This window comes from Belonocnema kinseyi, chromosome 2, assembly GCF_010883055.1.
Source record: "Belonocnema kinseyi isolate 2016_QV_RU_SX_M_011 chromosome 2, B_treatae_v1, whole genome shotgun sequence".
NCBI classification, from domain to species: Eukaryota; Metazoa; Arthropoda; class Insecta; order Hymenoptera; family Cynipidae; genus Belonocnema; species Belonocnema kinseyi.
In genome coordinates, this window is record NC_046658.1 from 1,695,297 (window position 1) to 1,712,682 (window position 17,386).

The 17,386-nt window shown below is 39.9% G+C and overlaps 1 protein-coding gene across 2 annotated transcripts in view; it reads left to right on the top strand.

The window, feature by feature from the left end:
- LOC117167909 (mitogen-activated protein kinase kinase kinase 10) overlaps window positions 1–17,386 on the top strand; it is a 189,614-nt gene that overhangs the window by 74,426 nt on the left and 97,802 nt on the right. For both annotated transcript variants that reach the window (XM_033353151.1, XM_033353152.1), the window contains exons 3-7: window positions 15,690–15,907; window positions 15,972–16,312; window positions 16,564–16,744; window positions 16,914–17,062; window positions 17,155–17,327. In XM_033353151.1, the coding sequence (XP_033209042.1) occupies window positions 15,690–15,907; window positions 15,972–16,312; window positions 16,564–16,744; window positions 16,914–17,062; window positions 17,155–17,327 (1,062 nt within the window). The remainder of the gene's footprint in view (window positions 1–15,689; window positions 15,908–15,971; window positions 16,313–16,563; window positions 16,745–16,913; window positions 17,063–17,154; window positions 17,328–17,386) is intronic.

The window sequence follows — 17,386 nt, forward strand, 5'->3', positions numbered from 1 at the left end:
TAACGTTGTTATATATAACATATATAACAACATATACAATATATAACACCTCAAAAATAAGGGTATATTTTGGGATTTATTTGGGAATGAAGAATATAATGAATCTTTCCAAAACTTTTATAGTTTATTAAGGCACTTTGGAACTAAGAAATATATTATTTTTAGACTTAAATATACATAACATTATTAATTATGAGGGACAATGTTGAACATGTACAACCGGGAGCTGTAAAATTGCCTGCACTCTAGTTTCTCACAGATCCGTCTGAAACAAAAAAAGAAAAGAGTTTCTTGAAGTTTATATTCGTAGCTTCTGTGTGAAACAAAAAAAGTTTAAAAAATAATCTTTTCTGACGAGTGAAGCTCGTCTTTCCTTTAATTATTTTTGTGGGTTGGTACCCTCACTCTCGGACGGAGAGTTGTCGACCCTGTAAAGAAAGAAGAAAAAGAAAGGATCCTACCAGACTGGTGGAAAAATTTTGTTCCCTGAATTGCGTTCACACTGAATTTATTCGAATAAATTAAATATGACAATTGCACTTGTAAAGAAAATGGTGTGAAAGGGGACACGTCTTACAATGGGTGGAACGTGTCACATAATACAAAAAAAAGATACAATATCGGTTCGATACAACTTACCAGTAAGAAGAACTTAAACTACCGCTCATTCGTTCTAAAGGGTGAAGGGAAGCCAAAAGTAAGGATGCGTCCTTGGCCTTCTCTGTCAACTGTCGATAAAAAGAAAATGAACGGGCGAAAGAAAAACTTTTTCTCAGTCGTAGATTATTTTAAATAATCTACTCTTGTCCTTTTTGGCGTCCGCGGGAGACACAATACACGCGAACACCTGTCACTTTCCCAGAGTTTCTTTTATAAATAATAGACAATGAGACTAGAATTCATCTACGCCTTCAGAGATTATTACTCCATCTCGTTATTACTGCCACTGACTCACGTTTCACGATTAGGAGGTAACAATTTCTTTACTTTATTTTAAGCAGTCGAGATAGGACACGAGACAATGAGTCTAGAATTCATAGAAGAAAATCCAAGCCTTCAGAAGTTGTTACTCCGTCTCGTTACTAGTGCCACTGACTCACGTTTCACGATAATGAAGTAATAATTTCTAAACTTCTAAATTTGTTTTAAGCAGGCGGGATAGGACACGAGATCAAAGCACTACCAAACCCGGCCCGAGAAAAGTATAGTCTCGTGAATGAACTGAACTCCGGGTTAGGCTTCGCCGATGACTCGTTTCCGTTACGGTTCTGCCTCCCGTCGACTAGAGATTAATTTCAACGTACAGATTGCGGACCCAATTAATCGACCACTCGATCAACACCGCGACTTGCTCCTGTTACCGGCCCGAGAAAAGTATACTCTCGTGAACGAACTGAACTCCAGGATTGAGATTGGACTTACGTATTGAGAATTTGTCTCTTAGCGTTTAGCGGAATCCGAATCTCGAGTGCGGACGGGCGAGGTTTTGACATATATGCTGGTCTCTGAGCCAGGTTCTTAAACAAATTGCGCCCATTGATACTCGTCCGATGCACGTTTATAGTTCATAATTCAGGGGGAATCTAGGTAGGGATATTTGAAAAACTGCTGAATTTTTGGTTGGGAAGGGAAGGATGTGCTGTATTTTTCTTAGCTTGCATTTTTGTGTGTGAGAACTTGGTATTGCCAAATGCCTCGCTTAGGTATTGTATTTACGAAGCAAAAGACTCGTCAGCACTTTATATGAGTAAAGTGCTGCGTGAACGCATGGTATTGTTTTGAATCTCACCACGTGTTCACGCTGTCAGTCTGTACAGCAGTCAATGTGTGTTGTAGAAGGACAGACTTATGTAGAAAGAGGGTGGGAAGACGGAGAGAGGATGAGAGTAGAGTGGTTCAGGTAGAATGAACTATAGTCGTGGTCATCGTACATAGCTTGGTTGCATGTAAGAACATGTGGAGGAAGGAAAGGAGGCAAGACCGCGTGTGAAGCTTAGAGGATAGCGCTACGTTTAGGCATGAGCGAGAAAGAGAGAGTAAGCGTGGTACTCTCGCGTATGTGGATACGTTGACCATGGTCGTGCTTTCCTTCCTTCTGGCTGTACATAATTCACCCTTATGTAATTCGTTTATTCGCAGTAGTAGAGTTATGCTTATGAAAAATAAGAAAGCATAATTTCGTCGGGAAACAATTTTAATTTAGAATTATTTTATAAATCGGTAATTTCCTCATTCGTAAGTTGGCTCGTTCTAGCCTTGCGCTTGGTGTGCAGCGTCAGCAATACCTCTCGGATTACGAGCGAGCAGATTAGCTTTGCAACTTGCATAGAGTTTTAAACCAATGTGATTCGAAATAATATTTCGAAACACATTAATTTAAAAAGAATTTTAATGTGACATTCGCTCGTAACAAACCACACCGGAAGCCACTGTATTTGCCTGCAACTTCTAAGTGTGTCGAGTAGATTAATTTCCTCGACACTTCCGAATTGTAGCTTCAATTTTACACTTCGCTTTATTAACGAGTAGCCTGCGTGTACTCAGATAAAATGAAATATATATATTGAAAAATAAAAGACCAGAGAGTCAATTTGATTTAGACTACTTTCTAAATTAGAGAAAGAGAGAGATAGACATTTATAAAAATCAAAGGATAAATAAATCCACGTCTATATTGAAAATAGCGAGAGTATCTTTATTTCTCCTCCTGAGTATTCTTCAGAATAAAAATTGCATGTTCTTAGAGTGTAAGAACCTTTCAAGCTTTTAAAGGACGCCAACACTATAAAAAACAAAAATAATTTAACTTCTAATTTAAGAACTGTTGAGTAACAAAATTATTTATTGTTTTTTTAAATTTTTAATGTGTCTAGCTAAAAATTACTTAAAATAATATAATTTAAACAAAATTTTAAATTCATTGCTTGATTCCATTATTTAAACTATAGAAAATGTTGAATGGATTTATATTTTTGGAACTTAATCTGAATCTTTGAGCCCTATAATTTATGAAAGTTCCAAATTTTGCAGTTTATTTGCATTTCTTTTAACACTGTTTAATTGAAAAGTGTTAGTACCTTCCATTTGGTAAATATACATTTTTGAACATTCGAATACATAATTTTTGAACTGAAACTTTTAAACTTGAATGTTAAAAGTTTAGAATTCAAGTTTAAAACTATTAGTTCTTTAATTTGTTGTTTATTGTTTATTACTTTACATGGAAAAATGTTTAGAATATAGTTGGATTTTTTAAAAATTTTCATTGGGCGTGAAAAATGTTTGCGAACCGTGAAAAAAATACAGGAAATGACCGGGAATTCCCTTCTTCGATTAAAACGGTCAATGAAATTTCGTACATTCTAATACATATATTGGTTATAAAAAGGTTTTGCGAGAAGCGAAAGCCGAAATCAAGTCTGCATCTTGATGCCCAAAAATTTCTTAGGGCCTCAGGCGAAGATCGGAATAGTTTCTACGCTTTATTATCCTTTTTTGCTTTTTTTTTCATTTACTGCGAAATAAACTATTGTGAGTGGTTAAAATGTCCAAAAAGTGTTATAGTTCCCTAGCTTCTCGTGGGAACAACAATGACAACACCAAACATAGTTGTAGTAAGTGCGGTTCAAAACAATAGAACAACGGTTGATCATAAAACCAAACGACGAATGCATCAACTTGCCATAAATATAGGCTGGGCAAGACAGGACGCGTCCCGCATTCAATGTGTCATTGACTACATCACATCTGTCAGGAATTTTAACGCCAAGGTTCGAAAGTTCGCGCGCGAACTCCGGACCCGTCATCATACACTTAACAAGTCAAAGCTGCTGACCATCAGGCAGCATATTGTTAAGAGAATACGGATACTATCTGACGCTAAGAGAAGTCTAGAGCGGAGGGAGAGGTGGTTCAGAGAAAATCAACAGTTTCTCTCTGACCCATCTCGACTCTTCCAAGACCCTCCAGTTACTGTCGAACACCCACCCAAACCAGAGGAGGTTGAAGTATTTTGGAGAGAAGTCTACGAAGTTCTGCATAGACTGAACGAAGACTCAGAAAATATAAATAGCTTCAGGCAGTTATGGAGTGGGTGCTCCATACGACGATCCAGCAAAAGCCTCGTGCACCCTAAGAACACGGAGTGACCCAAGGACAACCGCCTTCTGCATTTTTCCCGCAAGTGTTCTAGCATATTGTTGACACGAAGGGATGCTTTTTAGGCTATTAGCAAGTGAAAGCTTGGCACCTCCAAGAGCGCCGATGATAAGGACGATCAGTTTAACAGAATATTCCGGGTACAATCGTTGCAACTCCAAAAATTTGATTGACAAATATTTGATAAAATTTGATAACGAACATGGTTCGCTTTTCGAAGTCAAGAAGAACCATGTCAGACCTCGAGTGAGCAACAGAAACAATTGTCGAGAATATAAAGTTCCAGTATATGCGGCACTTCCCATTTTCCACAATTGACTCAATTTCCCTAGGAGCATTTAGAGGAGCGATATTAAAGTGAATGCCGTAGGAGTGACAGAGATGGTAATAAAGTACTCTTAGTGCCGCATTGTGCCTTTGAATGTAGGTCGTTCCCGCGTGAGTTGGACAACTAGATAGTATGTGAGCTAAATGCTCGGGGTGTGCAAATGCGTCCTGAATGCGGCGCTGTGGCACGCCCAGGTATGTATAAGTCTCTTCAGCGCAAAGTTGTCGTATAGCGCATCTATCAACGAGCTCAGGATCTTTAGGGATGCCAATAAGTTTTCCTCGCTTCAAATAAAACTTGGCGCATTTGTCTAACCCAAATTCCATTCCAATTTCCTTAGTATATCGTTCGACAATCCCCAGAGCTAGATGCAGTTTCTCTCTGTTTTTAGCATTAATCTAAAGATCGTCCATGTAAAATACATGAGTGACCTTGTACTTTCGATCTGCAGGTTTGCCGCACAAGTACCCGTCGGAATGGCGAAGTGCTGGAGGTAGTGGCAATAATGTAAGGCAAAAGAGGAGTGGGTTCATGGTGTCGCCCTGAAAGACACCTCTATGAAAGGTGACCTTGTTAGTTGTCACACGATTTTTTCCAGATGAGATAGTAAATCTGGTTTTCCAAAGCAGCATCAATCTCTCTATGCACCCAACTATTTGCGGATGAACCTTTAAGATTTCCAAAAGACAGATGATAAGTCTATGGGATGTCGAATCGAAAGCTTTCCGATAATCAATCCAAGCCATCGATAGGTCACGCTGGTAGAATGCTGCATCTTTGCAGAGACATCTATCGATGAGCAGGTTCTCCCGGCATCCGGCTACGCCTTTATTTGAGCCTCGTTATTCATACATTTCTTGCCACACAGATTGAATTGCACGAACACTCCTATCATTCAGGGTAGCTGTGAATATCTTATAAAGCGTGTTCAGACAAGTTATTGGCCTGTAATTCTTTGGGTCAGCTAAGTTGCCTATTTTCGGCAGAAGCATTGCGCGCCGTTCCACCAACCACTCTGGAATCGGCTCTTCTGACTTCAAATATGAGGTGAAAATACGGGCCAAATGCTGATGGGTTTTGCTACAATCTGGTCCCGGTGCGGAATAGTTCTTCATCCCTCTTAATACTTGTTTCACCTCCTCGGTAGTGGTGGGTGGGCATTCTTTATCAGGTGTTATGAGGGCAACACATAACTCCTTGAATCTCTTTATATTTTCTGAGTCTTCGACCAGTTTATGCTGAACTTCGTAGGCTCAGAGAAACCTTAGTGTTGATGTTTCTCCGGGTCGTAAAGCATCGCTCTTTATCTATTGGATGTCTGCTCGCGGTTGGTCTTAGTTTCGCCCCTCTTTCTCTGTTGCCGGCTTGTTCTAGCTGTGGTAGAGTAGGCGTTCCGCTTACATAGCCCTTTTTACGGAGTAGTTCAGCATGGTTTCGCAGACGTTGTTGCGAAAAGTGCGATAGCTCCGGGTGTTTCTCGCACCACAGAGCATGCAACCGTGCCATGTAACCCCGTTCAGGGGCCACACTCGCATCGTAGCACTCTAGCAAGTCGTGATTCAGTCGCTCCATCCACCCAAAGGTTGCGAGATCCCGCCGATCCATCGCATTGGATCCATTTTCATTGGCTCCCCCAGCTCTAGGTTGGTCGGCATTGTTGGCCGACCCATTGTCGGGAGTCCTGCGCATTCTGTTGTTTTGAACCGCACTTACTACAACTATGTTTGGTGTTGTCATTGTTGTTCCCACGAGAAGCTAGGGAAAGGGGTTCGTCCATCGTTGTAGAGCCCCGCATGCAAGGATAAGGCTGCGTACTCTGAGAGGTCGCCCGATATCCCAGAGTCACCGTTTTGGACACCTCACCCAGGTGCCATTCAGCTTTCGGCACGGTTTTCACACCTCCGCTTGGGGGTTAATTCCTTCGGGACCACCCCTGGACAATTGTCCGCGACTGCCTGTTTTTTTTTTGTAACCATAGTCAGCAGAAACCCTTGGTACAGGGACCCTCTATCCGCAACCCGAGGACGCGTTCCGTGGCTTTGTCATAGGCCCTTCGGTTTGATTCTAGAGGAATGAAAACCGAACCAGATGAGATAGTAAATCTGGGTTTCCAAAGCGGCATCAATCTCTCTATGTACCTCACGATTTGCGGATGAACCTTTCTTCTTTCTTATTTAATCATTGTAGATGACCTCGACAAAGTACTATCCTATTCACAGCATGAAATTCGGTTCTTATCTTATCATGATCTTATCAACATTGAGTATCAAATGTCCGGTAATCTCGTACCTATACCTGTTCCTACACTGACTCGAAATCTTACACTAATCAATGAACAAGAGTACCAAAATCATTGATTGTCATATGATTGGGCGAATTTATCCTTAGTTCGAGATTTAAATATAAAAGTAAACGGTCTAACTTTAATTTTGTCTAATGTATTTAATAAATGCTTTATTGCTTAGATACTTTCATACCAATATATTTTAATTTTAAGCATCTTGTGTGCAGTAAATGAAGGTTTTAACTAGAAGGAAGAATTAAATGACCCTTGTTTTTCTCGCAAGAACCTTGTATCTGTTTGCGTGAATTCAGCTCCCACAATTGCACAATGTTATTATTCTGCGACATCGTCAAGATCCTTCGAGAAAGCTTAGCAATGCGGTCTCAATATCATCCCCACACGGATACAAACGGACACAGGCGCGAACACATGTACTAATACTAATACAACTTGTATCCAGATTCCCTCTTACTTTTGGTTTCAGAACCCAATAACGTCAGCTGTAAATCTTCTCAATGTCGTTAAAGTAGATTAGGTTCAGCAGCCCTCTTTGATCAATGTGTGTTAGGTAGAAATTCATGGCGACATCATCTCAATATTTAAGATGTGTTTGTGATAATTACTCGTCTTAATTACCCTGTCGTGAATGGCAAAGGAAAATCCTTCCGTCTCCGGAAAGAGTTCTCCCCGCCCTAACCAAAGATTTGAAGCATGACTATCCACGTAAAGAAGATCTAATGTTTCGGTGTGTTGCTTTAGCAGCTTTTTGATAGAAACGCTTTTTTTATGCCAAAAACGTGCTATTGTCATTCCTTGTCGTGATTGCTCTCTGAAATCGTCCCAGTCGCGCTGTCATGAGCATGGGCCTCTGTTTAAGATAGTCAATTACTTCTTTCGGGTTCGTATATTTTCCTGAACTGATGTTATGTGGGCGAAGAATCTTCTTTACATGGTCAGTCAGTATCTGAGACCAATTGCCCTTTCGAAATCGGTACAACCGTCCCAGTTGTGCTCTAATTTTATTAATCTCGCCTGAAAGTCGAAACTTCCATGGAGGGTCTGACGTCTTTCTTGGGTTATAGTTGTGAGTAGCCTCACCTCTGAGTTTTATGCTCATCATCCTGGAACACGCGACTGCAGCGCAATATGCAAGAGTTTGCACTTACAGCAAGCTCACGTCCTACCGCAAGAGCAGAGACAGTATCTCGTTATTCAAGCCGCCAAATAACCGGAGAAGGTCCATGTAGACTCTAAATTTTATCGAGCTCTTCAATGAGTTCAGCAGGAGCAGGTGCAGGCTCCAGCGGCTGCAAACCTAACGACTGTCGACCATGAGACACTCTCCCTGCCACATCCCCTGGATTCGGCTCTCGATCGTGCATAGCTTCTCGCGTCACAGGTTTATGAACGTCACTGTATGGGCCAGCTAGGGATAAAGACCAAGGAAAAAACTATGTGGTTCGCCCCTGATACGTTCTCCTCTTGCCGTTGCTCGAAAGTAACATCTGTTCACGTGTCCATTCATTATCGGTGTCCACTTGATCCCCTGTTTTTCCTGTGCAGTGCATCCGGTGCTATTTAAATTAGAGCATTGTCTTTTCCCTATATATTTGCTTAAAATTGAGTCCCATTTTATCCACATAGTGACAACTCTCACCCCCCTAGTGCTGAGGAAACGAGTTCTTTCTGTAAAAACTAGGATCTCTATATAAAAAAATGATCAATGAAATTTCATTAAAAGGGTCATTTACAGAAGGCCATAATTCCTTTGCCATCAAAGCCAGTTTAATGCTGCCTTTAGATCGACTCAAAATATAATCTTCCTTCATCAACTTAGTAGGGCTGAAAAAATGAAATTTTAAACAAGTAAATTTTTTCTAACTTTTTTCACCATTTCTCAAAAATATTAGTAGGGTTTAATTTCTCCTAAGATATTCAGCTCCTGAAACACACCCTTGAATGCAAAACTAAATAATTTGATCCAAGAAAAATTCACTTTCAACCCATTTTGTAAAAATATATTGGTAAACCTCCCCAGAAAAGTAGAAGCCTCTTCAAAAAGGGCCCAATCGAATTTTTTCTTCCTGGGCTCAAAATTATGGGCAAATATCCCAGAAAACTAAACAGAAAAAACCCGGAGGTGCAAGCCCCTTTCAGTCGAAGTCATTTGAGACCCCCAGTGATAAGTATCCGGAAAATGAGATTTAAAAAAAAACTAGAAAAAATATAGATTTATAGAAATCGTTACACCTGACAAAATAATAGAAAAATTTGTTTAAATTGTCAAAAATTTGAATTTCTTAATACAAAAAAAAAAAATATTTTAAAAACTGCAGATAATAACTATGTACGCAACAGTATTTTCGTATCGAGGGCAAGAGCCACGAAAAAGGCCTACTATGAGACACGCACGACACTTTTTACAACAAGATTATGAAAAGTCAGTAAGTTCCGTCGAAGAATGATTTAATATAAATTCACCAACCAAGTTGAAAGTTGAAGTTATTCAGTTTAAAAAGAACTATCTCTATTTCAACTGTTGTAAAATGTAAGAATGCCTATGAAAAGAGTCTTTTTCGTGTTTCTGGCGTAACGGCATTCCAATGAAAATGTATTTCGTGCGTTTTCATTCACATCGTCTGAAACACGCCATTTTTACATGCAGTCCATACGAATGATACATGCTGTTTTTATGATATTTTTGTGAAAATATTATTAATTAATTAGATTTAAATTTTTATTGCGGGTGACGCTAAGCTTATAATTCAGTTACGCTCACGATTCTCAGGGGCCTTTTTTCTGTGGCGCTTATAAAAAATTAACATTTTGTCTGAAATTTCTGAGAAACGAACGGTAGGTCAAAGCAGCATATATTTGAAAATTAAATTATGAAGAAGATCTAACAAATCTGAATGATTTCATTTTCAAAATACAGGGAGCGGCAAAAGGATCTAACGGTTTTAAAGTACAAATAACACAATTGTTAAGAGAGATAAAAAATGTTTTTTGGTTATTACAGAATCGTGTTAATGGAAATTAAAGAAAATGACATTGGAACAACTGCGCGTGGTGGCGAAAACCGTCAGATAATTTTGCCGCTCCCTGTACTTGTATATCTTATTTAAACCTACCGTTATATTATCAATGTCTGTCTTTATTATAAGATTATAGAAATTATGAATTTTAAATTTTAGTAATTTACAATGACGGTAAGCTTACAATTTATTACCTTCAAAGTTGTAAGGTGCCTTTTTTCACAGTACTTGCTAAAAAATGAATGCATAATGAATAAATCATTTTTAAAAAGATTCCTTACTTTTAAGATGCCCTACATTTGTAGATATTCATTAGTTACTTTAAATTATTTAATTAATCAAGTAAAATTCTTGACATGAACTTGACGTTCTAGAAAAAAGTCCAAATTAGTGCGGAAAAGAAAACTTCTTTAAAGATTGCCATAAGAATTAGAAATTCCGCTTTCTGCTTTGGCACCGATAAGAACATTTCACCGAAAACAGCAATAAATTAGAAGAATCTCCATAGGTTTCCTGAGTTAATCTAAGGGCGTCATAAATATAATTTAAAGATTTATTATAAGATTTATATATAAACTCAACCTTGCTAATCTTAAGCACTGCGTAACTAGTTAACACATTTTCGGGGGTAGTAGTAACAGCAAGATTTAGACCATAACCTAAATTATGTTTTTGAACATTTTATGCTGAAAAACTCCAAAAATTTAATCGAACAAATTTATAGGATTTACTTACGCTAAGAGAGGTTACATATGAGTTCCGTTTGAGTTTGTAAATTAGCTTAGATAATCCATATGGCATGAAGTAATTACCTTTTTTGAATGTTGGACAGTTTTAATGAATTATTTTGGTTTATCAAGTCTCTTCAAAAAAAATTTGGAAGAATAAACACTTAAGAATTAGTCTTCCAAAAGAATGCATGGAAACACCACAAAACAGAAATTCCTCTTTCATAAAGAACTATTCATTCGTAAATTAAATATTTCACGCAAATTGTTTGTTCTTAATTACTTTTAGTTTTATGTTCCAATTTAAAACTTTCTAAGACTCCAGAATTTACCTCGAGGTTAAGCACTCATGAAACCAGAAACAATATTAAAGTTCTATAACAGTCGGATGAATCGAGTTTCAAATTATTACACAACTGTCTTTCAAAATTTTTAGTATCCCCTGAAGGCTCTCTTCGTGATGATCACGCTTATATTTTCCGGGACTATATCACCGAAGTGCTGTCGGACGACCTCCGTCACCTCCTCAACGTCAGATGTTGTTTCAAGGTTCAGGACCTCGACTTCCGTGCGTGGGACGAGCTCGCGCATAAAAATTTCGTCACCAACTGCCCCCCTAATAGAAGAGGACTGTTTTTAACTGCCATCTGCTGCAGGACCTACCTGCACCTCTGCACCTCTTTTGCCCTCTTCGGCTTCGGTGCTGGTGTTTTCCTGATGCCTGTATTATCATTTTTTGGCGTGGACGTCGTGACTGCTGCAGCATATGCGGGCCCTTCACTTTTTTTCTTCTGCCTCGTGCCACCTGCCTCAAATAGTTTCAGACTGAGCTTCTCACTTTCTTTCCATAATGGGTTCAGGGAGTTTCTGAGCATCACTCTACCTTAGAACTGCAGGTCGTTGATCCAATAGCTGAACTGACTGATCCCATTCCATATCGGAAGGAACGTATTCTTCTTCCTGTGCTGAATTCCCCCATGTCGTCTTAGATGCTGTGCAGCTCATTTACTTTCTTATGATGATCTTGGAGATATTTGTAGAATGTGTGCATTTTAACCCGCGTATTGGACATATACAAATCACCTCACTTTCTTGGTGACACAAAACGTGTAATTCTCCTCCCATCTCCTCACATATACTTCTGTTTATTACATCAAACCCTTGTACCTTTCAGTCAGAGTCAGAGTTGTGTAACCGTATTCAGCAGGAGCCCTCAGTACAGGGCCACCTATCCGCAACTCGTTGACGCCTCCGGTTGCCTGGTCAAAGGTGCTGGGAGTAGTAGGTGTAGTCCTAGTAGTATTAGTAGTTTTTTGTAAAGAAGGCGAGAATGCATTTTCACATTGAGTGTGGGAATTGAGCTAAAAATCTGTAATGCCTACTAATCACACCTCCTTTTTCTGCCAAGCTAAGACTTCGTAACGATTTAACGCATTGCTTCAGAGACTTAGGTTGTTGGCCAGTATACCGTTCTGCAGTTTCCTCTTACTGTTCTTGCCCGGTTCGCATTATTCCCTCTTCTTACCGAACAAAGATGCACGCATCGTCCTTAGTAGCGCGGTGGTGCCGCACATGAAGCTCGTCTGCCTTCAGAATCTTGGTTGGGTGTGGTTGGTTAACTCGGTAGTTATAGAGACTTCTTCACTGGAACTGCCTGTTCTGAACACCTTGCACTTCATACTTCCCCGCAGATGAGAGGTCCGGGAGTTTTCAGTATCAGTGGGGCAGAATTATTTCGTATTCCGCAGCTCTATGGCCCTCTTTGATGCCCATACAGTTGGCCCTTGTTCGATTCGGGCCATTACAGCTCGCTTCCATGTGTTCGAAACCTCGGCAGTGGTAGCATCTTAAGACCTCCGACTTCTTACGCACTCGACATAGTCCTTCAGATTTCCTCTGAAGGCCTTCTTCGTGATACTAACCTTCACTTTGCAGAACGAGATTTTGCCGAAGTGTCTTCTCATAGTGAGCTCACCCTCCTCCGCATCCGTGCTGGTGTCGAAGTCCAAGACCTCTACATCGGTGCAGGGGATGAGCGAGCGCATGGTTAATCCATCACCAAGAGCTTATTTAATGGTAGCGGAGAACCTTTATTTTTACCCCAAGTGTGTCTGGCTTCACTTTTGCTTATAGTCCTTAAGGACTTCTACATAACTCGAACCCTGGGCTGCTTTGATTAAAAACGGCATCCTCTTGCTCGCTATGACTCTACTCTGCTAAAGTTCGCTGACAACTTACCACTTATTGCGAGTCTTCTTAGAGTACTTTGGGCATTTCAAACCCCCTTCCCGATTGAAAGGAACATGTTTTTTCAGATGCACAATAATAGTCCATATTGCCGATAACCTCCTCCACCTATTTTACCCACTTCGCGTGGTACTTCAGCGCTATCTGAAAATCCTCTGGTATACATCTTCGTAAAGCATTTCTCCACTTCTGATTAATCAGTTAGGTCCAACAGACCTTCGAACACTTTGCACATGCTCCTATCATTTTTGTTTTGTTTACTTGTCCACATTTTGTTCCCACGAGTACCTAGGGAAGAATCGGTCCACCCCCACAGAGCCCCGCATGCGGGAGTAAAGTTTCAATATTCTAGAAGGTGAGCTGATATCCTAGATGCATCGTTTGGGACACCTCTCCATGGTGTCATTCAGCCTTCATCACTATTGTTAACGCCTTGGTTTAAGAAAGACGCGCCTGATAACCTGGTCCAAGGCTTCGGAATATTAGCAGTAGTTTGTTCGTAGTAGGAGGGGAAATCTTGTATAACACACCAAGCCAAAGGTTTACCTTGATAAACCGAAGGGTGCGTGGTGTCAGATGCTTACAAGCGAAACTCCATCCTTTTTCCTACCAAAGTATGTCCCGGACCGCTCGCACTACTTCAGGAACATGGGGATAAGTGTTCTACGTCATTTCTCGGCGTCCTGCTTTTTTCTGCCAAGCTGGTTTTTATCTTCTGCTTCCAGTAGCAGCAATGATGAACTCATTTTCCTCAGTGGCGTGATGATGTCGCGCAACGGGCTATTCGGCTTTCGTCATGAGGACTGAGTCTGGCTCATTACTGCTGTCTTCTAGAAGGCTTCCTCGGAGGGGCTGCCTTTCTAAATACATTGCACCTCATAGTACCCTATGGCCCTCTGCTGCATATCCAGTAGCCTTTTGTCCCATCAGAACCTTCGCTACTAGCTACCATGTAGCCAAAGCATAGAAAGCCATAGAATCGCATTATTCTCATCTTTGGAGTTTCTCTGAAGGCCTTTTACGTTAAACTGTACCTTATCTCTCCTAATGATCCTTCGCCAAAATTTCTTCTGACGACAGCTCGTGGACCCTGAGTGTGTGCAGATAAGTGTTTTTAGACATCTTGACCCTAAAGAGACCTACTCATACCTGGGCGTGCTTCAGAGCTGCATTCAGGACGTAACATCAGTGAAAGAGTCTCTCCGAAGCAAATACAAGTGTCTTCTTCGTCAGGTTTTGTTTTGCAATCTTTGGGCGTTGAACAAGATATCTGCGACTAACATGTTCGCTGTCCCGGTTCTACTCTACAAACTTTGGGTGGTTCCGTGAGCAAAGAAGGTGCTTACAGCCCTTGATATCACCACGCTAAAGATCGTGCACATGCAGAAGAGATTGCATACCAATTCTTCAGTTCCATGATTATACATCGTATGCCTTCAAGGCTGGTGCAAACATCTGAATTTCCGAAGTCTTTATAACCGATCTGTTCTTGGTACAGCTTACATCGTTGCAAATGGAAGATATCTTCTTCAAAAAATGGTTAGGAATCACGAGATGATTGGCAAAAGAGCGTTGCTTCATAAAGCCGCGAAAGAGCGCAGAGATCCTTAGCCTGAATTTTAACATCAGAATTGAAGAAAGTGCATTACTCTATCTAGATGCAAAGAAGCATTTGTAAAGAGCGTGGTATGCACACACTGAGTATTAGAACACATACTATCCAGGTGTACCATTCACGCGGGAGCGACGTATCTCTACAGATTTAAAGTGGCCCGAAGAGTTCTTTACTACCAGCTTTGTCCCTCTTACGGTGTTAGCTTCGACCCTGGTTTAAAGTACTGAACGAGATTTGCTAAATGATCTGAAACTACAATTTTTGGACAGCAGTCTCCATTGCACGCTCGAGGCCTGGCAACTGTACCTAAAATATTCAGTTAAAATAATTGTTCTTGTCTTTGATGCTCTCGGAGATGCGAAAGTATCACTAGTTCGTACCCACGGCACTGGCGAGATGAAAGTAGAAGGCCATCATCCTTGGTTTTCTCCATGTCCTCAAGGCACAGGAGGGTTTCGCTTGCCTTTCTGTATGATTTCGTCGTACCCTGTGAACACCCTTCTTACGGTCGTGAAACGTGACCATGTGTGTGATTTATCACGGTTCTATTGGGAGCGGGTGTCATTTTCATAATGGGCAGTTGTTTCCGGTGGGAGCATACGTTGGTTGTTTAACCTGTGTTTTATTTTAATTATACATATCAGTGGTTCGGACTATGACTATAAAATCACATGCTACATTCAATTAATGTGGTCACCTATCGAGTAATTCTTTGAGTTCAAAGACCCATGTTAGTTCGGAAATGCACTCTGAATTTTGATTAAACTGTGAAAGTGTCTGTCTTAGTCGTTCGTAATCAACTTCAATTCCCAGGGCATTGCTTTAAATTTCTATAAACAATTATGGGATGAAATTTCGGTGAGATGATAACGCAAAAGAGGAAATTTGCGAAATTTACGAAAGCGATGATAGGGTACTCTTGAGTTTTCTAGCAGGAACATGTGCAGAATTCAAATTGTTTTGGTTCCGTTCTTTCTAACCTGACATCTTTCCTTTAAAGTAAATCATCTTTTAGCAGAATAAGTAATTGTTTCTGTACGATCCATAGTAAACAAAAGAGTGAAAATAAAAATATAAATAAAGTAACCTAATTTACCGAAAGAGCTCCTTTGAAAATTGATCCTCGCTCTGAAGTAGTTGCTCGAGATTTTAGATTCAAAGTTAATGTCATTATCGAAGTTCGAAGTGACAGGTGAAAGTTCACCTCTTTATAACATATACTTTCATTATTCCTTGCAAGTACGTTTTTTCATTGAAACTAATATCATAAAAGATTGATAATATTTTCTTAAAGGTCTTGTCCAAGGATTCGAAGATCTCTGGAGACGAAGGATGGTGGACGGGAAAGATTCGCGGAAAAGTGGGAATTTTTCCTGCAAATTTTGTTGTCGAGGCAGAAGCGATTGACAGGGTATCATCGGTGATTGATAATGTCCATCCTGTTGAAATTGACTTCGAAGAACTGCAATTGGAAGAAGTTATTGGAGTTGGCGGATTTGGTAAAGTTTACAGGTGTGTAGCAATATACTGCTTAAAAATCATTAAAATAATCCTGACATTTACATCTCTCTTTTAGGGGATTTTGGCAAAAACATGAAGTGGCTGTGAAAGCAGCTCGACAAGATCCGGATGAGGAGCCTGGTGTCACATTGGAAAATGTTCGTCAAGAGGCGAAGCTTTTTTGGCTGCTCAAACACGAGAACATCGTACAGCTCGAAGGAGTTTGTTTAAAAATGCCAAATATGTGTCTTGTTATGGAATATGCTCGAGGGGGTAGTCTCAATAGGATTCTTAGTGGTAGAAAGATCAGGCCGGATGTACTTGTCGATTGGTCAATTCAGATCGCTCGAGGGATGGACTATCTTCATAATAAAGCACCAATCAGTCTGATTCACAGGGATTTGAAGAGTTCTAACGGTGAGAGTACAGTTTATTACAATACACTCCCCATATGTGACTCCCACCCTCATAGGTGAGTACTTTCAAATTTTTTGGCGCCTTCAGGCGGTATCTAATTTTCCCTTCCTTCCCGCAACACATATAAAAGTTTGGAAATGTATATAATCTATTGTATCTAATAAAAAACTGCTAAAATGAAAATTAAAACCTAACTGAAATTTTTATTTTCAAAGAAATTGTAAGATTTATCTTGTTGTTAATAAATTTAGTGTTGCTAAGCGAGCCGATAGAAAACGATGATCTCCAATACAAAACACTGAAAATAACGGATTTTGGCTTGGCCAGAGAAGTCTACAAAACCACTCGTATGTCGGCAGCTGGTACATATGCCTGGATGGCGCCAGAGGTCATTAAGAAAAGTACTTTCAGCAAAGCGAGTGACGTTTGGAGGTACGTTTAATAAATTCCTGAAAGACATTGTAAAACAAATTTGAATTTCCTATATTATATCATAAGTACATTCTGAAAGTAATAATAGTAGTTATATTTAATAGAATTTCGACGTACGTAATATTCATAGCAAGCTTACATTTTTATTATTTTGTTTTTTCAATTGCAGTTTTGGCGTTCTTTTGTGGGAGCTTTTGACTGGTGAAACGCCATACAAAGGTATAGATGCTTTAGCAGTCGCATACGGAGTTGCAGTGAATAAACTCACCTTGCCAATCCCATCCACTTGCCCCCAACCTTGGAGGTTTCTCATGGAAGGTATATTTTATACTAACAATACGATGTAAAGCTGAAAAAATTCTGCAATACAGATTTGGTAATCATTATTTGAACTGAAAATGATTTTACAGCTTGCTGGGCTTCGGATAGTCATTGCAGACCAGATTTCACTGAAATTTTGCAAGCACTAGACGGAGTGAGAAGTGCTTTCGCTGCCACGCCACACGAATCTTTTCATACAATGCAGGAAGATTGGAGGCTTGAGATCGAACAAGTTCTTCACGGACTGCGCATGAAAGAAAAGGTATTTCTTGCCACGGCTTTGTATATAATTCTATAATTATGTATGTATATATATATGTT